A 22,083-nucleotide genomic window follows, 5' to 3' on the forward strand; every position below is an offset into this window, starting at 1 on the left:
GTCTGCAATTACGGCGGACCCCCATCGACTCCCAGCTCTGCCACATTTCCCCACCCCACCCCACTCTCCTGCTGCTATTGTAGGTACCTGATGCTAGCATGTCGTTAATAAGCACCAGGAAACGCTCGTCGGGGATCTGGGCGTCGGTGTGGAGGAAGACCGTGCCAATGTTCTTCACCCCTACCTTGATGTAGAGGGCAGCAATGTCGCTCTAGGGGAGGAGAGGTAATGACAGGGTCTGAGGGAGGAAGATCGAATGCACCCAGAAGCACTTTAATCAAAGAGGTGAGGTGTGGTGGGAGGAGAGGTACCATCTGCGGGAGACTAGAATCTCAGATGGACTTAAGGTGAAACGGACTCTTCAAATGCAAGGCAAGTAGCGGGAGTGAGGCCATCAGTTGTGTCCATTCAAGAGTCTCAGCACCTCTTTGAGTACTTTTTGTTTGTTAACAAGACTGCCCATAATGGCAGTCACAACCACAGCTTGGGGTTCTTAACCAGGGGTCCAAGGACCCTTTGGGCATCTGTGGAAGGGTTTCAGTGCATCCACTTTAAAAACAACATGGTCTAAATAAATAATATTTACAAATAAAACAAAAATACTGTAATACTATGGTACTACTGTCTATGACATAACTCTCTGCGAAGGTCATAAAGTTTCAGTAAAGAAAACCTGAGTGTGATATTTTCTCAGAATTTATTGATGGACACTTCTGAGAAGGGGTCCTTAGCATTCATCAGATTCCTAAAAGGGGTTCATGTCCTAGAAAAAATGACGAACCTCTGCTGTAGAGTGATAGTCTCCCGCTTCTACCAAGAAGACACAAGACATGGCAAACCACTGGTGTTTCCTACCCGGAGGTCACTGATGCCGTAGCCTTTGCGCAGAGTGATCTGGAAAACCTCCAGCAGGCTGAGAAAGGCTGCAAGGCGACACAAGCTCTGCTTCCCGCTACCTCCCACGCCGATCAGGAGAGCGTTGCCATGAGGTGCCTCCAAGATGCGGCTGATACGACAGCTACAGGAAAGTGTGATCAAAGGGGCTCAAATTACACACAACCTACAATCCACTGTCAGCATCCAACTTCCTGAATCCTATCCACCTTTTCTTCTTGAAATGAACATTTTTCCTCAATGGTAATCTTTGATGTCTCTTACCAAAACTTTTAAGGTCAAATATTTAAGTAGGGCCCTTGCTTGAACATCATCCGGCAACGTTCTGACTAAAATCAGTTCCACACCTGTAGCCCTTTCAACAATATTGCTGAAGAGGGGTTGACCAAAAGTACATTGTCCCATCCTGCTGTGAGATGCCCACCACATGATAACAGTGGGTAAAGGGAGACCCACATGTGCTGAATGGCCTCCTCAAAGAGCACAAGATCCATCGTGGCATGCAGCTCGTTGTAGTGCTCCAGAGCTTCTGTCAGCGTCTTGTGCAGCCGCTCCCAGTCAGACACTCGGAAGTAGCGTGGTTCTCCAAGCCCGTGGGCAAAATGGCAGTAGATAAGTGGTTGGTGGATGAAGATGGATTCGTCTATTCCCTGAAACAGACATAGATCACATAGAAATATTGCGAAGAAATGTCAAACAACATAAGGAAATTAAAGGAAATCATAAGAAACACTTTCCGTTTTCAGAAATTGTCAAAACCAATGTAATTGTGAAGCACACACACAGTCTGGAACCGCTGCTCCTGAGCAGGGTCGCAGCAAGCCGGAGCCTAACCCTGCAACACAGGGCACAAGGTTGGAGGGGGATGGGACACTAGTCCATCTCAAGGCACCCCAGATCTGCCAGAGGGCAGGACCCGGCCAAACCCGCTGCGCCACCACGCCCCCCCATGGTGAAACACACACAAACATACACATGCACGCATTGACTGAAACCACTTGTCCCAAGCAAGGTCACGGTGAAGCGGAGCCTAACTTGGCAACACAGGGCATAAGGCTGGAGGGGGAGGGGGAGGGGGACACACCCAGGACGGAATGCCAGTCCGTTGTAAGGCACCCCAAGCAGGACTCGAACCCCAGACCCACTGGAGAGCAGGACCCAACCAAACCTGCTGCACCACCACACTCCCCCATGGTGAAGGTATTTTTTTTTGTAATTAATTAAATTATATATAAGTGAAAACACCAATTTATCAGTTGATCGATATTTAACTTAAGTGAATTTAGACTTTAACTCAGCTTTAGTTTTGTGCTTTATGTTTGTTGCAATATGTGGAGAACGTCATGGATCAACCGCATCACCACCTATCAAGGCTCGTGTTCTTACCTCAAAGTACCTCTTGCCAGTGTCCAGGAGGATTTTATTGAAGAGCTCTACGTCCTTCTCCTCCATCAGTTTGTCCGAATACACCCTGGAGGACTCATGCAGCCATAAGTGGACCAGGTCGATGGGGTATCGTAAACACTCAGGAAGACCAAACAGGATGCCCTGAGAATGCAACGACAGTCAGTATTAGTAATATTTCATTACATCTGAAAGAATCAGTGGTAAACTATGAAGAATGCTTAGTCTCTTCATACATACACTGATTTATCCACCCAAAGCAAAGGGAAACACCTGAAATATGTTAGAGAGGTCCCGCAGGTTGAAGATGTAGTGGAAACGGATAGCGGTGGGCAGGAAATTCTGGGTCATCTTTTGGTGCAGGCATATCGCTGCCTGGACAAGGCTGCCCACGGATTTAGTGACCCCATAGCTGAAGCCCCCCAGCTGGAAGTGGGCACTCAGGATGCTGCTGTAGATAGTGGAGAGTGCCTCTATACCTGGGAAGTGAACGGCAAACACAGAGAAATGCCTCTGGGCACGGGGAGGAAGGACAGAGAGACAGGGTCACCTTTTCGTTTGTTGATTTTATGAACACAACAAAAAGATGAAATGAAGGAATTAAAATGATTGTCATTCTCTGAACACATGCTGATATGTAAGCACAGGTAGTACTCTCTAGTGCTTTGTAGTATAAACGCTATTTACCTGCAGCCTGGGATTAACTGTGAAGCTGCCAGCTGTTGGGTTCATACAGGTGATATACTGGCAGTTGTGGATCTCCTTTAAGGCCAGCTTCTGTCTGTCATACCTATACAATTTATACATTTGATCAAACTGTCATCCCAAGACTAAGTTACATAGGTACCCCATAGCAAAAAGGTGCACAAAATATGAACTGAAAGGAATGAATCTTTTCGATTTCCCATATCAGAGATTTTCGGATTAAAAAACGAATGTGAAAAAACCATATATCTGTATGTCCCTACTGAAAAATATCATACATACAGTGTACATAAAAACAAGAAAAGTCATACTGTGAGTCATTACACAGAAAGAAATTGTGAAAACAACATTCAGGGCAGATGTTTGCAAGAATCCAGAGCTTAATGTCGTACACATGAGTACATGTATAAAGAGTATGTACCAATGGCTGTAATCCAGATGCTGCCGTATGAGCGTGTGGGGCTGGACCGTACCATAGGTGTCCACCTCCGGCATGTTCAAGTCATCAATGAAGTAAATCAGTCGTTTAGCACCAGGAGGTGCAAAATTCCTTCCTGCCTTTTTTTCCAGTGGCTTTTCCAGGATACCTACATATACACAGATACAGTGACACATATGGACAGTAATGGTACAACCAGGATGGGAAACATGTTTGGTGATCAGTACATTTGGATTTTTTTCCAATCAGGCAACACTGCAAATGGAAAATTGTGAATGGTTTTATACTTGTTCAATATCCTAAAATCATATGCAACAAAAATAACAGCAAACTATTGAGGCGAAAAGCACTGCAAAGCACTGGAGAGCAATGTAAACATTATTACTGGCATTTCCAGCTGGTCATGAAAGGTCAGATGGGTATATATACCCATATATAACTGCGAAGAAATATAGATAAGCTCTGTGTTTTCCATAAAGATTTTACATTGTTGGTAATCTTTGATTTGCCTGGATTAGACCCAATAGCTGTAAGAACTCGATAGTAACCTGAGCAACTTTCGTTCTCCCTTCCCTTCACTTCCCTTCAGTGAAGAATTAAGGGCTTTTTTTAAATACCGGATGAATTTCATGCTCCATTCACCACACCTGTGCCTGGACTCAAAATTTTGTTGTTCATCCAGGGGGAGCATAAAATAATTTCTATCATAATAGTGCTAATGTAAATTAAAAACAAAAATCAAGTTTTTTAAGATTTTGAAATTATATACAGGACGATACACATGTTACATTCGAAAAAGAGTATCACTACAGAGTAAATGCATTTTAATATTCATCATTTTAAACAATTTCTCTTAGAATGTATGAAAACATGGGCTTATAGAAAATTACAAGTTCAGTAATGACTAATTGTTTGAATAGTATTTACCCAACACTTTTTATTTCACCTCATTTATTCATTTAGAAGATGGTTTTCTTCAAAACAACTTCTAAGGAACTCTATGTAATGTCATCAGCCCACACACCTTATGTACCAAGGTGACTTACACTGCTAGATACACTACTTACAATGGCTCACTCATCCATACATCACTGGAACACACTCTCTCTGTCACTCACACACTATGGGTGAACCTGAACAGCATGTCTTTGGACTGTGGGAGGAAACCAGAGCAGACACGGGGAGAACATGCAAACTCCACACAGATTGAGCGGAGATCAAACCCACGTCCTCTCACACCACCCAGGCGCTGTGAGACAGCAGCACAAGTTGCCGTGCTGCCCCATCGTGCCACCATACGTCATCATTTATAAGCAAAGAATAGAATGATTTTTTCATTCATATATTATACACAGCTGCATACAACTTAGCCATAGAAGGCAGCTTGTGTATTTTATTCAGAAGAAAGCTTCAAGTAAGAAAAATAATAAAAAGAAAAAAAGAAGGAAATTTTTCAGCTTCATGTATAATATGAGTATTCAGGTTAAGAAGTTGTCTTTGTTACTTGCTCCCCCCGTGGTACCAGTTTCATAGCAACGTGCAATTACTATTAAGTGTATCTAGAGCAAATGGTAAGTTTCAAAGGACAGGTACTCGGTGGCGGCTACGACGAGCAGAGAGTAGGGCGGGTGTCTTACGTTGCAGCATCGCAGAGGTGGTATAGTAGTTGAAGGGCACTTTGGCCACCATATAGTCCTCTGCCATCCTGGACACCTTGTCTGACACCAGGATGGTCTTGCCCACCCCGGCATTTCCAACCAGCATCACCGGCTTGCCCTTCTGCAGCAGGAGGTCTATGAAGTAAGTCAAGCAGATCGTCTCTGCTGAGTGGACGAGGACCATCTGAAGGAAGCAAATACATTCACTCTGTCAAAAATATCAAACTAATGCCAGTCAATTTATAAAGTTAGCCTGATTCACGCAGCAGCAGGTAGAGTAGTGGTTAGATCCATTAGAGCCATCATCTTGCAATTGAAGGCCCCAGATTTGATTCCTGCTCCACTGTATTACCCGAGATACCTGCCCCAAATTGCTCCAGTATAAATAGCCCGGCTACATAAATGGGTAAACAGTTGTAAGCAGCTTCGTATGGTGTACTACACATTTCCAGTGACCTTGAACAGTGGATGCCAGCTATATACAGGTTAATAATATTCAAAAGAAGATTAAATACATTGCACAGCTTCATCTAACCCCATATTATTAATTTCTACGGTTTTAATTTGTAACAACATGAAAATGTGACCTATAGATTCCTCTGTAGATGATATCATGATGATGGGGAAAAAGGAAAATATCAATAATGTATTTACTCGGTTGAAAAATGGTTAACACTGCTGAACGAGCTATTTCCTCATGAAGAGCAATATGGTCAAAATGCCATTCCTTCATTTGTCACAGCAAATTATTACCTTATGGGAGCAGATGCAGTGTGCAAGTGCTATTTTTGTCTTTCTTCAAATCAACCATTTTAAATTCTACATTTAGAAAACCAACAGGTAGCTGAAAGCAAATCAAATCAAAAAGCAAAAAGCAAAAAGCAAAGTAAATCAATCCTTCTGGTAAATGTTATCATTAAGATCGAGGCCAGGTGATGTAAAACAAATGTAGAAGTGCAATGTACAAACCCCATTTCCTGAAAAGTTGGGATATTTTCTAAACTGCAATAAAAACAAAAATCTGCAATTCTTTAATTCTCTTGAACCTTTATTTAAGTGACAAAAGTACAAAGAAATGACTTTTATTATTTTGGCTGACCAGCTTCATTGTATTTCGTAAATACAAACACATTTAGAATTTGATGCCTGCAACACACAAAAAAAGTTGGGACAGAGGCAGAATAAGAGTGAAAGGTTTATAGAATATTTAAGTAACGCTGTTTTGGAAGATTCCACAATAAGCAGTTTAATTGGTAACAGCTGAGGGTATCACGACCGGGCATAAAAGGAGCATCCACCAAAGGCACAGTCTTCGCAAGCAAGGATGACTCATGGCTCACCACTTTGTGCGAAACTTCGTGAGAGAACTGTCAATCAGTTCGAAAAGAACATTTCTCAGCTCAGGATTGCAAAGAATTTAGGTCTTTCGCCATCGACGGTACATAATATTATGAAAAGATTCAGGGAATCCGGAGAAATCTCAGTGCGTGAAGGGCAGGGCCGGAAACCACTAATGAATGTGTGTGAGCTTCGAACCCTCAGGCAGCATTGCATGAGAAAGTGTCATGCTACCGTAATAAATATAGCCACATGCGCTCGGGAGTATTTCGGAGAAACGTTGTCACTTAACACAGTCCACTTCTGCATCCAGAAATGCAGCCTGAAGTTCTAGTACGCAAGGAGGAAGCCATACGTTAATTCTATGCAGAAAGGGCCCGAGCTCATCTCAGATGGACCGAAAGGCAGTGGAAACGTGTGCTGTGGACAGCTGAGTCCACGTCTCAGCTTGTTTTCTGAGAAAATGGACCTTGATTTTTCCGTGCCAAAGACAAAAAGGACCGTCCAGACTATTGTCAGCGAAAGGTGCGAAAGCCAGCATCTGTAATGGTACGGGGGTGCGTCAGTGCCCACGGAATGGGTGATTTGCATGTGTGTGAAGGTACCACTGAAGCAGATGCATATATTGGGATTGTAGAGAGACGTATGCTGTCATCGAGGCAACGTTTTTTCAGTCCGTGGTTATTTCAGCAAGACAATGCCAGGCCTCATTGTACATGTGCTACAACAGCGTAGCTTCGTAGACAAAGTGTATGTGCTTCACTGGCCTGCCAGCAGTCCAGATCTGTCTCCTATTGAAAATGTATGGCGCATCAGGAAGAGGATAATCAGACAACGGTGACCACAAACTGTTGGGCAGCTGAAGTCTTGCATCGAGCAAGAATGGGCAAAAATTCTACTTGCAAAACTGCAACAAATAGTATCTTCAGTTCCCAAACGATTAAAAAGTGTAATTAAAAGGAAAAGTGATGTAACACGGTGGTGAACATGCATATACAAAATACAATTAAGTTGGTCCGTGAAAATTCTGAAAATCTTTTCTTTTTCCTTTTCTCAGATTAATAGAGGTTCAAGAGAATTAACAAATCGCAGATTCTTGTTTTTATTGCATTTTAGAAAATATCCTAACTTTTCCAGGAATGGGGTTTGTACACTGAAGCCCACCCACAGAAAACCATCTGCTTGAAACACAAATTTCTGCATTAGTACTCCATAAACTGCCTCCCTCCATGACTTAGAGGGGAAAAGCCCCTGACTTATGATCATTACACATTAGCGGTAGGGGAATTAGACCCACAAAACTGAGTCGACTGAACAGCCCCCTTCAGTCCTGCCAATGACACTTTTGATTCCTGGGTTCTTGCACTTACTCTCCAGATGCCCTGCGGTTTGGGACCCCTAGACTGTTGCATGGGGGGGGGGGGGGGGGCTATGTGATAGAGTCAGGCCCAATCTGAGAGGAGCCAAACCGTGCACCAGAAGATGACATCTTCCGATTTTTAACCATTACAGAGTTTTCGTAGAACGGCAGTCAATTTATTTTATTTATTCTAATGAGGAGCATTAGGGGCTCGGCACGGCGCCATGGCGAGCATCGATCGCCTCGTTAATCACACTTTGCAGGCGCTCGCAAATCAAGTCCTAACAGCGAGCACTGAATCAAGGGCAATGAAGCACAGACTCCTTCACAATTTATGATCTTTCAAATTGCATCTTTTGAACCATTAAATTGCGAGATACTATAAATTTTTATCTCCCTCACTTCAGTACCGTTATTGATTCTGCTGTATGAAATACAGGAAAGTCGTAAATTCAGGCAGTTAGACAAAATTTAAGCTTTGTATCCAGAAAAGAAACTGAATGGCACGAGGGTAGCTCTTAATTTGCCATTGAGAACAAATACCAGTGGTGATAAAATGTAAGGGGACCACAGGGACTTCAAACAGGAGGTTCAGTTGGGTCTGCAGTCCTCCACAACCTTGAATTCCTTTTAAGCTTTTACTCTATTTTTTCTTGAAGTGAAAGAACGCTGCAAGGCCTTTACTTAAACATGAGGATTTCGGCACATGGCAGAATTGGATTACAGCTCACCACCTGTAGGGGAATGTCAGGTTCCAGCTCAAAGGATGGTATCTTCTCACTCCAGGGGGTGAACTTCTTGGTTTCGGAGTCAATGAAATAGTCAAAGACGGTGCCCTGGGAAGGGAATTTTACAGCCCTCATCTCCTTTGCCCACCAGCGGCTGAACTGGGCACGGTAGTCAATGAGCTGGAAGAAGCGGCGTAAGCAGACAGGAAACAGGATCTGTCACAAAATAGCAGACAGCACACAGAAGCGCAAAGACAGAAACACACACTATGCGCTAGTCACACACTGATCAGCAACACTAACGTGGTCTTGGAAGAGTGCTCCCCCAAAAGCCCAGACACAGGCAAAGACAAAGTAGAGCTCGTACAGTTCCCTGGGAGAGTCTGGAGGTGTGTTGTCTGGTGTGAGCAGGCAGTCCAGCAGAGAGCACAGGGTCTGAGAAGACACATGGAAAACCACCAACTTAACTAGTCTTCTACTAGGTAAAGAGGCACCGACATCTGTGCTACAAAACTTTCTACTGGGTAATTTCTACCATTACTAAAGTATTTTGTATAGTACAACATTTATACCTGAGAAACCAAGGACACTTTATACAGTGCATTCCACGTTTAAAGAAAATAAAAACATTCCTAACCAATGCTAATGAAAACAAATTATATTGGTTCAAATTACTAAGCACTGATGATACAAGCTCGACTGATATTGTCTAAGAGCTATAACTGCTCTCGAGCAACAACTGGAAATAGTCGGAGAACTTCACCGGCAACTAATGAAAGTTTGACTAAGAACCCTACACTCTGGAAATGAAAAGTTAAACTCTGGTAAGAGGCTGCAGAAAGGAGACGGAATTCAGCAAAATTAAACCTGACAAGAGCTAAAATGCTACTTACCTGCACCATACTGTTTTCTGGAATTGGCGTAATTGTCTTCAGATTACATCTCACTTGCTCCAAGCAGTAAGGAACGTACTTGTCAAACAATATAGTCAGATTAGCTCTTTCTGATTGAGCGTGTCGAGTATCAATCCAGCTCGTTACATACCTAAAAAAGAAACAAAAGCACTACTAAAGAGACTCAATTACTGCCATAATGCACAGAGCGACAAAGCCAGCTCGTGGGTGCTTGGAAAAGTGGAGGGTTAACCCTTTCTCTCCTGTGTTCTTAACACAACTGAGATTTCAAAGAAAGAAAAACCTGTGTGATTTTAATCTCTCACATGTATGCTATCTAGGCCAGAAAGACGTTTGCATGAGCACAATATGGTTCCCTGTTTACCGCATTCCACATTATGAGGGGGAAGACACTCACGAGTTCCAGCCAAGATCCTGTGGGTTCACATATAGGATGCCAGCTCTGGACACTGTGGCGGGTGTGGCAGCGCGGAGGTGGCTGATCTCAAAGACAAGCCTCATGGATGGTGTGAGGGAGATACGCTCGTTGCTGGCCAGAGTGAGGACCTACAGAAGGTGTGAAGAAACTGAAGCTCTTGTGCATATTTGGCAAGGTGGGAACCAGATGAAGGGAAAACCTCTATCTCCAGAAAAGAACCTCAGGTAGAGTCATGATTACAGAAAGTAGCCAACCTTGTTGTCATCCATGACTGTGTTTAAAGACTCAATCCACATTGGATCAATGTCTCCATCCAGAACAATCCATTTGGGGCCATCATGAGACATCCTGGAGAGCTCTCTCATGGTGGAAGAAAAAAGGCCTGAAGGAGAGTATTATACTTTTTCTTTCAGTGTAAATCTATATTCTCAAATCCAGTTATGTGAGACTTTAACAAAAGCTGTTAGAAAAGCAATTCTTGTTCTCACTCAGATGTTTACATTTGTTTCTCTAATCTAGAGATCTGAAACACCTGGAAGTCATTATGTCTCAGAAAAGAGGAAGTATAGGCCAAAAACTCCACCTGCAGGAAATCACCAAAGCAAATGTCTTACCGCAAAACTACAGGGAGTGAGAAGAAAAATAAAGAAAAAATCTGAACCGTGTTTTCACATAGACATCTGGTGTTTTATGAACTAAATAAGAGCACAGTCCATCTCACTTCAAGCCAGATTCAGCTTCTTGTGTTTTATTCAGCTAGCTGCAACTATAATAGAGGTATCAACTGAAAAACACACGGATAAGTTTAACGTAGAGTCAGCGAGAACATATATTCAAACATACAGTAAATGTGTACTAAGAACCATATTCTACCCAGGGGGATATTACTCAATGTGTCTATTCGACATAATGTCAAACTCTTCCTCACCATCCTTCCACTCTCTGGTGGTCGGGTGGAGGAAGCCAAAGAGCTCATCTGTGGTAACTGCTTTAGGGTTGATGTCGTTCCATACCGGCTTCATGTTCATGTTGGTGTAGGTCTTGTGCAAGGTCTTCAGGATCTGTTGAGCACACAAATGCAGAGAAAGCCAAATTTTTTCCTACAACCACATGAAAACATTCAAGCTAATAAAAAGAAATTGTACTCAACTGAGTTACTGGAATGATTAAACTTCAAGTGAAGTCCACAGACAGAGAGACAAAAAGAAAGGTATAGAGAGGGAAAGCTCCATGGCCAAACATCAAAGCGCACCTGGCTCTTCCCAGTCCCTGCACTCCCTACTACAAACACAGAGTGTCTCACAGCCAGCAACTCCTCCAGCTGAACCACCTGGACCAAAAGATATAGACACCACATGAGGGACATCTCTACAATGCACTGATATCCTATTGAATTACACTTTCAACAGCCTTCACAATCCCACTGTGTTTCCATATGCTCAGTAAATGACTTAAATATTTTATATAATCCATAGCACACTACATTTGGAAGCATTTGGATATGTGTATAGTGCTAACATACAACAATAAGCACTGATTTGGGAAGGGTGAATTTCATCATGTTTAAACATAAATATCAGTATTTAAACACAACTTGACTAAGCAGTTACACAGAGCAAAGTAAGAATGAAAGGACGGCAATTACTGTGCTAAGAAGGAATTATATGGGTGCATGTTTTAGTTCTGGGTATGCAGCGTGCAGAGGCTTTCGGCTTGCTAGATAACCTGCACTGGATGACAATAAAAGACTGAGGATCTCCCAGAGTGCTTGTTCACATCGAAGGAGTGACAAAACATTAACCATAAGGTGGTAGCAACAGCAGAGTTACGAGGCAGCTATTAAAACTGCTTTGAGCTTCCCCCACCCCTTAGACCTTGAGAATGAAGTTCTCCTCTGGCTGCAGGTGGAGCTCAGCCACAGAGCTCCGCATGGCCCGCTCCAGCTCGGGGTTTCTCTTCCGTGGAATGTCCAGCAGGGGGAACAGATCGCTGATTAGGCCCAAGAAGATGGGCACATCGCTGGTGACGATCTTGGGTAGGTTGAAGTCCCTCAGGGCACGCATCAGAACCTCCATAAGGGGCAAGTAAGACCACCGCCAGGGGAAATGAAATGTTATCAAAACAAATCATAAGCAAAGGCATAAAAACCAACAAACAACAGATTGGTTGGTTGCCGAGAGTCACCATCTGGCTTGTTAAATCTAACCTGTTACCCACACCATTGTGGGCAGATTTTACTGTTACACATCTGCAGCTAACAGACAGCTGCAACTTAGCGACCATGCTATTAGCCACAGATCACTGCAGAGCAAGCATTTCACACCACAGAGCACTATGCTGTGGTTTTTACATCAGTCAGTCTCCAGTTACCGATGCAATCAGTCTGATATTTTATATAATTTTAAAATTGACTCAACAAGCTTGTAAAGAAACCTTGTTCATAGGTCTTACCACTGACTCAGTGGTGGTAGCTACAGAGTCCAGGATGTTAAGAAATATACTGTAGTATCCCTTATAGAAGGGGGGCGTCGTGGCGCAGTGGGTTGGATGGGGTCCTGCTCTTCGTTGGGTCTGGGGTTCGAGTCCCACTAGGGGTGCCTTGTGATGGACTGGCGCATCATTCTAGGTGTGTCCCATCCCCCTCCAGCCTTACACCCTCTCTTGTCGGGTTAGGCTCCGGCTCCCCATGACCCCGTATGGGACAAGCTGTTCAGAAAGTGTGTGTGTGTGTGTATCCCTTATAGATCAAATCCCTTCACTGAAGTGGTCACTATGACCTCTTAACTATCAGATTTCTGAACTACTGTGTAAAAGGAGGTGCTTTTGAGGGTCTTTCTTATCAAGAGCTATTGAAGGGCCTGTTGGCTCCCTGACATAGAGAAGCAGGGATGTGCCTTGTGACATTAGAGGTGTTGCCCTTCTTTAATTGTTTGTTTAGTGTAATTGTGATTTGTAATTGTCTATTTTTGTCAATTATTTTAATTGTTATTTATTTTGTTTCGGATATAACGGGTGCAGCGGGCAAAGTCCTTTCTAGTACCTGCTCCTCGGGCCTGCTCCTGTCCTCCCTCTTCAATGACCCTGCCACCACCAGCACGGATTTGATGGCTCTCAGGCCCCAGTCATAGTGGTCCTGGAACCAAAGGTTGTTAGCAACAGAGTATAACTCTGTATGTGTTTGTCACTGAGAGTGACTGCTCACCTGTTTGGACAACAGCTCCCTGCACAGGGTATATAGGCTAATGAACTTGCGTGCCAACAGTCTGGCCTCAGTGAAACCCTCAGCAACCAACATGATCTCACAAATGAGTTCGAAGTCCGGGATCACCATTGCACATGGTCTGCAGAAGTCAAAAACAGCAACACTGCTACTCCAGCAGCAGATCTTTAAATCCTTATGGAGATGATCTCCTGGAAACTTTGTGAATCCCGTGCACATAATCACAAACAAGGCGACGAGTTACCTTACCTGAACAGAGCTTTCAGATTCTCAGGGAGCTCTGTTCTCCCAGCATATTCCGGGTTCAGAGTTATGAAAATGCCCACAGTGGGCTTCAATTCTATCTCCTCCCCAAGAAAAAGGAACCTAGCCAAGCAAAATGAGGGGGAAGTGGGGAAAGTCGGGGGAGATTCTTCTCAGTAAAAAGATGCAACTAATAAATGAAATAAGAGTAGGTTAATAAAGCACCTTTTCCTCTTATTCCGGATGGCATCTTGTATGGTTTTGACCTGGACGGCAACTACAGAAAGCACTTCCACAGATATACGGTTGAACTCATCGAAGCAACCCCACACTCCTGTCTGAGCAAGCCCTTTATAAATGTTCCCAATAGACTGAAATAAAGCAAGAGAGCACAAGAGATCATTTAGAAAACATTTTATGTGTGAGCATATTCAGCACTGTGGACCACACCCGATTCACCTTGTAATCCATCTGCTCAGAGCAGTTGAACACATAGACCATGATGCCAAGGGAGCGACCCAGATCCTTGGTGGTTTCCGTCTTGCCTGTGCCTGCTGGGCCTGAAGGGGCACCACTCATTGTGAGGTGCAGAGATTGTGTCAAGGTGATGTAACACCTGCCATATGACATGAGCGTAGGTCAAACACAAATGAGATACAAGAAAAGATTCAACATGATTTTCCGCACCTTCTAACTAAAACTAATGCGTTTACCCTGATATGGTTGTTAATGGAGTCAGTTAGTGTATGTTTTATTCTGAAAAGTATTAATGTTTCAGGGGTTTTGGTTAATATTTCAGTGGCTAATTTTTCAGAGGTTTTGAATTTCCCCAAAACACAAAAGACACAAAAGACAAGGCCAAACACCTGTGATCGTATTCTCATAGTTAATTTATAGCTTGCAAGCACCTGTTCACGGAGAAGACGAGCAAGTGAGCATCACAAATGGTGAAAAGTTCATCATGTAATACAAGATGTTGTGGTCACATTATCAAAATTGCTTGGAATTTTACAAATGTTAGTATCAATTAATGTGTATTTTAAGATTCAGCATTTCACTAGATATGTATCTCAGAGTTTCTTAACGTGAGTGAGCGCCACATAGTGTGACATCCTCAGAAGAGGAATGGACAAGGTAGTCTACAAGGGTCAGATGTTTATCTGAACAGAGAAAGACTCCACACCTGTCTGTGAGTGGTGTGATGACCAGCCTGTGTGTGTTACCCAAGTATTCATAGGAGAACTGGAACTGGGCGTCACAAATGTTGACATAGCAGTGTTGCTTCTCCTCGTCCCAGCGGTGCCTTAGCTGTGAGAGCCAGGCAAAGGCCTGACCATTGGTGACCTGGCAGAAGAACATACTGGAAGGGTGGATGGTCCACTGCAGCTGTCCCATGGCATGACCACCACTGCCTTGATGACACTGGGCTGGTATTGACTATTGCTCATTCACAGTGGAGAACAATCAGTGGGTTGATCTTTAAAAGCCATCATTGCCTAAAGCACCTATTTTGTTAGCTACACAAATAACACTGCTGCTACAACAAGCCTCTGCCCCAGGATGAACAGCACCCATGTGCAGTGACACACAATGGACTTCTGCAGATTTTCAAAGGCAGACACACACAGACATACAGAATCCCCAACAACAGAAGGTGTGGCATAGGGTTTGACATCTTCACGTTGATGGGAGGATGCCAGGTTGTGTCTTTTTACTGGGACGATAGACTGGAAAGCGACAGAAGTGAGCAGAGATCTTAATCTCCACAAACAATGGTGTGCAACATTAAAGTGTCAGATACAGGGAATACAATGTGAATAACAAAGCTCGTCAAGACCTACGTAACGGGCCCGTACGGCAGCCGCAGTGAGAGTAATTGTGTGATGACACTTGCTGTGTGGCTGCATCATCTACAGACGCGCCATCATTCCTGACAGGCGATGCAGCCTGGGCACAAAATGGGCCTGACTTACCGTGGGCCTCCTTTTCTTTACAAACAGGTCCCCTAATCATATCTACAGCTCTGACACTTCAGGTTCTTACATGCCACTGCTTTTTCAACGCTTCTCATCTGTGTGACTTAATTAGGTGCACTTTCCTATCATAAACACCTGACCTGTGGGAGAGTTTCGTGAAAGGGGCCATTACCGTGAGCCAGCAGAAACGCTGTCGCTGGCACGAAATAGGCCCCTTATTCTCCTCTCAAAGTGAAAGGCAAAATTGAGCAAAAAATCAAAACATGCCGTCTCGACTTGACATGAGCTGCGAAAAATGCCCTTTTAACGAGGAAATGAGTTGTTTTTTCCCCTCCGGCTTTTAGAGTGCATTAGCGGTGTAATTGCTCCAGCAAAATTACCTTCTGAGCGATGAGCTTGGCCACCACATCTCTAGCATGGACATCGATGGTGCAGATTGTCATGATCTTTTGGCGATCTCCAGGACTGAGCTCCCCCAGGAGCATATGTATGAGTGCGTGCAGCTGGGCAACCTGGACGGTAGAGTCAATCACTAGTACTCACTCTTTCGACAGTGGACAAATACAAAGGTGCTATACAGGTGTACACAACTAAACTGGAATGAGGAACTGAAAAACACAGACAGATTGCTCTTGTCTTAAACACAAAAAGATTATCTGAAAGTTTTGATTTTACTGTAAAAATTTTTTAATTTTTTTTGCATTGTTTTAGAGATGAGCACACCTGCTTCCGGTTGTAGTCCTTAAGGGCACTCTCAAAGCCCTCTTCCACTCGCTCAAAGGCGATGCCTACGTCGGTGGCCCACCAAATCTGGCTTCCGGCGAGAGCCACCTGAGCAGGATAATCGAAGAGCCACTGGTCACGTGGCTTGTCCTCATAGGCTGCCACGGCCTCCATAATCTCCTGCCTGACAGTGTGCCTCATGGTGGTCTCCAAGCTGCTTAGCCAACACTCAGCCTGAGGACAGATTGGGGCATATTGGGTGTCATGACATGAATTTAAATGGCCTTCAGAAGTCCAATCAGACTATGGTAAACCTACTCTGTTGAGTCACTGCTTTACACAGTACATCAGAATAGTCCTAGAAATGCCTGTCTTGGTTCAGATATCATCATGATATCTAATGTGATATGTGGCATTCTTGTCCTACACTGCATGGTCTATTAAAGAACATTTCCACTAAACAGGTGTCAGTTAAGTGGATGTTGAGTGTACGGTTAGCTAGTTAAAAAGTGCTGAATATATTGAAAATGTTTTGGTACTACATATACAGTGTCGGTGTGCATCTGAAGCAGGTACCTGGCCCTCGCAAATACAGGGTTCGGAAAAGGGCACGTATTCCCCTTCTCGACTGTACATGCCCATTGCTGCCACTTTCTCATCCTCCTCTGTCTCATCCACCTCCTTGAACTTCAGATCAGCAAGATTGTCGAAGAGTTTAAGTAAATGCCTGGTGACCTTTATCAACATTGTGGAGTAGAGACAAATGACAGTTTAGCACCCTAATGCATCTCATAACTCAAGCATGGAATGCACATTCAGAGAGAGGCTGTCGTTATACCTGTTTAGGCTGGGTTCCCTTGGAAATAATTTCCAGCAAATCAGCACCTGAGACAAAATAAAAGCGTGGGAACGTCAGCCTCTTGGTCTCCAGGTACTCTGCCAAGGCCTTCTCACACACAGACAACCTGAAAAGCAAAAGGGCCAGAAGAATCAAGAACAATGATGACCCGTTACTGGACATAGGAACACATAAAAATACACAGTACATGGTGTTACCTTTGTTGCAGTGCCTCTAATTTCTCCAAAAAACCTGGCAGATTGGTGACCTCAATAACATTTTTGGTTTGGACCACAGTTGCCATTAAATTCTATATCATAAAAAATAAAACAGAAATCATGAAACAGTTGCAGTCAGTCTAAACTACAGAATGTGTATTATATATGTAAAATATATGACTACTACTTCCTGAGCTTTTCAGTGACACTGAGTCATACTTGGTTAGCCTTATGATGCAGTGACTTTTCATTACATGATGCCGTTAGACCATCAACAAGATGCCAATAGAATAAAAGTGATAAGAAGATAAGACTTAACAGACACCTGAAAGTCAAGGTGGATCCCTTCAAACCTCTGGGCGTCCTGTGCCAGTTGGCTGCGGATGTCCTCTGAGTTGGTGAAGATGCTCTGGAGGTGTGCCCAGGTGCGCTGCACACCCATCCAAATGGAAATGACCAGATCAGCTACCATCAGCTTCTTCTGCCATGTGCTCACCTCCACCAGGAAGTACTCTACATGCTTGCTCATCAGAATGTTCTGCAGCTGTACCTGTGTGCACCATTCAGTCACAGTGAGAAAATGGCAGTTCAAAAAGCCGGGGCAAAGTTCATAGAAGGATTTTTACAAAAACAAACCCATGTGTAAAAAAAGCGTATGTTCTGGAAAACCAGAGAACTTATTATTATTTATCATTTACTGAAACTCTACCTTCAAAAATCTGAAAAAAAAATTTTAAATGCTTGTGAACAGCTGAAAAACAAGCAATATTTCTCTGAAAAACTCAGGTGGTGTAGTACTATACAGTTTGGTGCAATGATGTTCTACAGGAAAATCAGAGGTCGGATGGATGACTTGATTTTGATCAAATGTTTAATGAGCTCATAGAGCAGTCAAAAATTGCAAATGTATAAAGCATCGAACAGCAGCACACCCAGTTACCTGATTGTCTTCCAACAGATCAATCAGATTCTCATCAGACTTAAGAAGTGGTGTTTCTGTGCTGTGATGCACCTCGTAGGAGAAGTTCATCACACTCCACGTTTGGTGAATCTCTGCTAGCACCTACAGCAGGGAGCAAAAAGAGTTGAGCCCCTTTGTGGGAAACAGTATGCACCATTAGCTGATCTGAGTTGTTCTAGTGAGAGGAGCCAGACCTTCTCAATGGCCATCTCCTTCACAGCCTTGTCAACAATGTTCTTCACTTCGTCCTCAAACCTGTGAAGCTGCAGCTCCAGCAGGTCTCCCAGGATAGTGTTTTCATCCATGACAAAACAGACCTAGGTACAACAAGGCATGGGATATTGAGAGGGGCCCAATGAATTGAGCAGGGGGTAAAGTGTAGGAAGACAGAAACTACAATAACCCACTAGCAAGGTGATGTCATACCCCAGTGGTAGCCATAAGCTGCTGCCAGTGCCTTTCGCGCACTGCCAAGTTCTGGAGCTCATTGACAGCCCTCAGTGATGTTAAGAGGTTCTTCACCGTGGACTCCAGGCCTGAGTACACATCCCAGGTGCGCACCTCTTTGTCCAACATCTTAATCTCCTATGAGAACCCAGCACAGCATAGTTTCTTCGGAGTGGATGGAAGATACTTCCTTGCCATTGTTGTACGTAATATAGTGTTTAAGTAATCAAAAAGAACATTTCATAATGAAGGGAAATTTTACCTTAGCAAACCTCCTTAGTTCCATATCCATTTGCTCAATGTTAATTTCTTTCCATGGGGTCTTTTTCCAGTCTTTAATACTGGTCTTTTATGGTATTGGAAGAAAAACAGACCAAAGAGAGCATAACATAGAGATTCAAACACTGCTTAAAATGTATCCCAATGTGCTACAGTTATGAAATTTTAAGGAAAACAGCATGTAACTAAATTTTACAGGTAACAGTGAAGTCCTAATTTTGAAAGCATTTTTGAATTCTTCTTATTATTGCAATAAGACAGCAGTCAGCACCTTGATGAAGATGACTAGGTCCCACACACATTTGACAAGGACTAGGTCTGAGCGACACTGCCGTAGCTGTTTGTAGTCAGGGAAGCTGACTTCGAACAAGTCTGCTGTATCCTGCAGTTGCTTCATTTCGTCCTCCAGCTGAGCCACGGCCACGTTTGCCTGAAATGTCAACCAGCATAGAACCCAAAAACCCCTCATTCATTCGTGTATCCTCTCTAGACGCACACAGCACTCACGAACACAGTGCTGCTACTCACAGAAGTAGCTGCAGAATGAACGGTGTATTCATAGTCATTTAGAAAACACTAGACATTGTATGGGCAAAATATCTCATCTAGCATTCACAGTATAAGCAATCCATATCACTAAACATAAGAGAAGAACCTGCTTATTTGCATAATATACAAGTAAAAGTACAATATTATATACATACATACATACATTTTCGGAACCGCTTGTCCCATACGGGGTCGCGGGGAACCGGAGCCAAACCGGTAACACAGGGCGTAAGGCCGGAGGGGGAGGGGACACACCCAGGACGGGACGCCAGTCCGTCGCAAGGCACCCCAAGCGGGACTCGAACCCCAGACCCACCGGAGAGCAGGACTGTGGTCCAACCCACTGCGCCACCGCACCCCCTCCCAATATTATATAGTTATAATTATTATATAGTTATTATAGTATTATATAGTCTGCATAAAATGTACAATATACTCTACAGCCAACCAACAAATCACACCCATACACTTACAGAGTTATAGATGTACATATAATGCAAACATAGAGAATATACAATCACCCACTCATTAGAGTATATGGAACATATTTTTCACAGAAACAAGGTCATCAGAGCAGCTTGTTATAGTAATTTATTTTGAGCAAGATATTTAAACTGATTGCTTTTATTTATTCATGGCAGCTCTGAAACATGATAATTAATTGCTCATTAATTTAATTAATCTAATCACAGTTCTTCTTACTTCACTTGGAGAAATTATATTCATCACATTACTATTGTCTCAGTCATGAAGATATTGTGTTTTCAGAGAAACGCAATATAGTGAATAATAACATACTTACCTTATCTATGAGCTTATAAGGCTCATCAATGCCAGTCTTAAAGATAATTTCTTTGCGGAACTGTTCTCTGAACTCATGCTGCTTGATCTGAAAACACATTTTCCCCCACGTTAACAAATATGTAATTTCCATAAATGCATGCTGTAATTGACAGCCTGATTTGAGCGCTACAAGAAGACTGATGAGGCTGTGCGCTGATACTTTAATGGGAACAGCCTTGGGAACATCACCGTGCCGGCCCTAATGAGCTCTGTGTAGCTTCACGGGGATTAGACTTCAAGTCAAATAGTTGGAGATAGGATCTCATGAATGCTCCCTTTAATATTATGGTTTATTTTATTGGATAACCAAGGTAGAGTATGTAAGAATGAGTATTGTGTTGGTACTTTTTTCTGCTTATTTTCATCCTCTTTGGCTTCCATTGCAGTATTTTCTGTGACAAACTCCAACATAACCCGAATTAACTCTCCAGTTTAATGAGAATGCAGAGAGCATGTTTGAAAAGCTTTGAAAGAAATCTGAAATGTCGGTCACCTATCGATCTATGACCTAAAAAAATCATCTTGATTACTTACAATGTCTCAAAAGTAATGCGTATGAGTGTTTATTTGCACATGACTAATACAGGCTGCAGGGAATAGCACATGACAAAAGAGAAGAAAAACAAGTGATTCGAATGAAAATATACTGAATGTGTCTGAAAGAGTAAACACGTATTTACGGTGTCAAGGGCGTTTGGGAGTGAATGTAGAGGCACGGCATTAAACTGAATTCTCCTTACAAAGGAAGGTATCATCACTCCCATTCGTGAGGGACTCAGTGTTATCTGATCCATCCCCTTGACACATTACCAACAAAAACAGGGCCGTTATCTTTCTGACACCGCCCTTGCTAGGGAGTTTACAATTTCCCGCTTCACTGGAGCTTGCACAGACCTTGTTACCAGGACAAAATGGAGGAAAGTGGTAAGGCCAGGCCGCGGGGCACAAAGCCTGCCTCACCTCGAACCGCGCACACTTCCTCCTGATAACGGACACCTCATTGGACTGCAGCGGCGCGACCTCGTGCTTCACTGTGAAGGCAACCTTCTTCAAATTCTTCCACTTCTCTGGGAGCTCCTGCAGGCATTGCAAAACGTGAAAACGGAGCAAACCTATCAAACTCTCATCCCAAAATGTGGTATAAAAAGCCGGACACATTTAAACTGAACTTGGTTAAAAGAAAATACAGTTGACCTTTGAACAATCCGGGTTTGAACTGCGCGGGTCCACTTATACGCAGATTTTTTTTCGGTAAATATATTGGAAAAATTTTTGGAGATATGGGACAATTTCAAAAACTCGCAAACAAATTGCGTAACCTAGAAATATCGAAAAAATTAAGAAAATGATAGGTATGTCATGAATGCATGAAATATATGCAGATACTAGTCTATTTTATCATTTTTCTGAACCGCTTGTCCCATTCGAGGTCACGGAGAGCCAGAGCCTAACCTGGCAACCCAGGGCGGAAGGCTGGAGGGAGAGGGGACACACCTAGGACGGGACGCCAGTCCGTCGCAAGGCACCCCAAGCGGGACTCGAACCCCAGACCCACTGGAGAACAGGACCCGGTCCAACCCACCGCACCCCCTATTTTATCATTTACTACTATAAAATATACACATAATAAATATAACATGTAAAGCGTTTTGTATCATATAAGACAATAGTGATATAGGTACTGAGAGACAGACGATTCATCTTGTAAAGAGAAGACATAAACTTACAGTATTGATAAATATAGTCAAGCAGTGTAAATGCATTTTCTCTTCCTTATGATTTCCTTAATAACATTTTCTTTTCTCTAGCTTACTTTATTGGAAGAATACAGTATATAATACATATACAAAATATGTGTTAATTGATTGTTTATGTTATCGGTAAGGCTTCCGGTCAACAGTAGGCTATGAGTAGTTAAGTTTTTGGGG

At 43.1% G+C, this 22,083-nt stretch overlaps 1 protein-coding gene across 1 annotated transcript in view; it reads right to left on the reverse strand.

Moving 5' to 3' along the window:
* Positions 1-22,083, reverse strand: part of dnah9l (dynein, axonemal, heavy polypeptide 9 like) — a 61,911-nt gene that overhangs the window by 26,491 nt on the left and 13,337 nt on the right. The window contains exons 19-53 of the mRNA XM_018729546.2: positions 21,116-21,232; positions 20,115-20,201; positions 19,035-19,193; positions 18,747-18,830; positions 18,464-18,622; positions 18,232-18,354; positions 18,017-18,139; positions 17,402-17,626; positions 17,077-17,168; positions 16,859-16,985; positions 16,597-16,755; positions 16,021-16,254; positions 15,678-15,809; positions 14,505-14,665; positions 13,781-13,937; positions 13,547-13,692; positions 13,328-13,444; positions 13,061-13,199; positions 12,899-12,991; positions 11,733-11,927; positions 11,111-11,188; positions 10,787-10,919; positions 10,113-10,240; positions 9,838-9,986; positions 9,420-9,570; positions 8,830-8,961; positions 8,533-8,706; positions 5,080-5,284; positions 3,425-3,590; positions 2,986-3,088; positions 2,572-2,811; positions 2,281-2,442; positions 1,351-1,544; positions 856-1,018; positions 88-211 (exon numbers count right to left, since the gene is read on the reverse strand). Coding sequence (XP_018585062.2) covers positions 88-211; positions 856-1,018; positions 1,351-1,544; positions 2,281-2,442; positions 2,572-2,811; positions 2,986-3,088; positions 3,425-3,590; positions 5,080-5,284; positions 8,533-8,706; positions 8,830-8,961; positions 9,420-9,570; positions 9,838-9,986; positions 10,113-10,240; positions 10,787-10,919; positions 11,111-11,188; positions 11,733-11,927; positions 12,899-12,991; positions 13,061-13,199; positions 13,328-13,444; positions 13,547-13,692; positions 13,781-13,937; positions 14,505-14,665; positions 15,678-15,809; positions 16,021-16,254; positions 16,597-16,755; positions 16,859-16,985; positions 17,077-17,168; positions 17,402-17,626; positions 18,017-18,139; positions 18,232-18,354; positions 18,464-18,622; positions 18,747-18,830; positions 19,035-19,193; positions 20,115-20,201; positions 21,116-21,232 — 5,131 coding nt within the window. The remainder of the gene's footprint in view (positions 1-87; positions 212-855; positions 1,019-1,350; positions 1,545-2,280; positions 2,443-2,571; positions 2,812-2,985; positions 3,089-3,424; positions 3,591-5,079; positions 5,285-8,532; positions 8,707-8,829; positions 8,962-9,419; positions 9,571-9,837; positions 9,987-10,112; positions 10,241-10,786; positions 10,920-11,110; positions 11,189-11,732; positions 11,928-12,898; positions 12,992-13,060; positions 13,200-13,327; positions 13,445-13,546; positions 13,693-13,780; positions 13,938-14,504; positions 14,666-15,677; positions 15,810-16,020; positions 16,255-16,596; positions 16,756-16,858; positions 16,986-17,076; positions 17,169-17,401; positions 17,627-18,016; positions 18,140-18,231; positions 18,355-18,463; positions 18,623-18,746; positions 18,831-19,034; positions 19,194-20,114; positions 20,202-21,115; positions 21,233-22,083) is intronic.

Source organism: Scleropages formosus, chromosome 12 (assembly GCF_900964775.1).
Source record: "Scleropages formosus chromosome 12, fSclFor1.1, whole genome shotgun sequence".
Lineage (NCBI taxonomy): Eukaryota > Metazoa > Chordata > Actinopteri > Osteoglossiformes > Osteoglossidae > Scleropages > Scleropages formosus.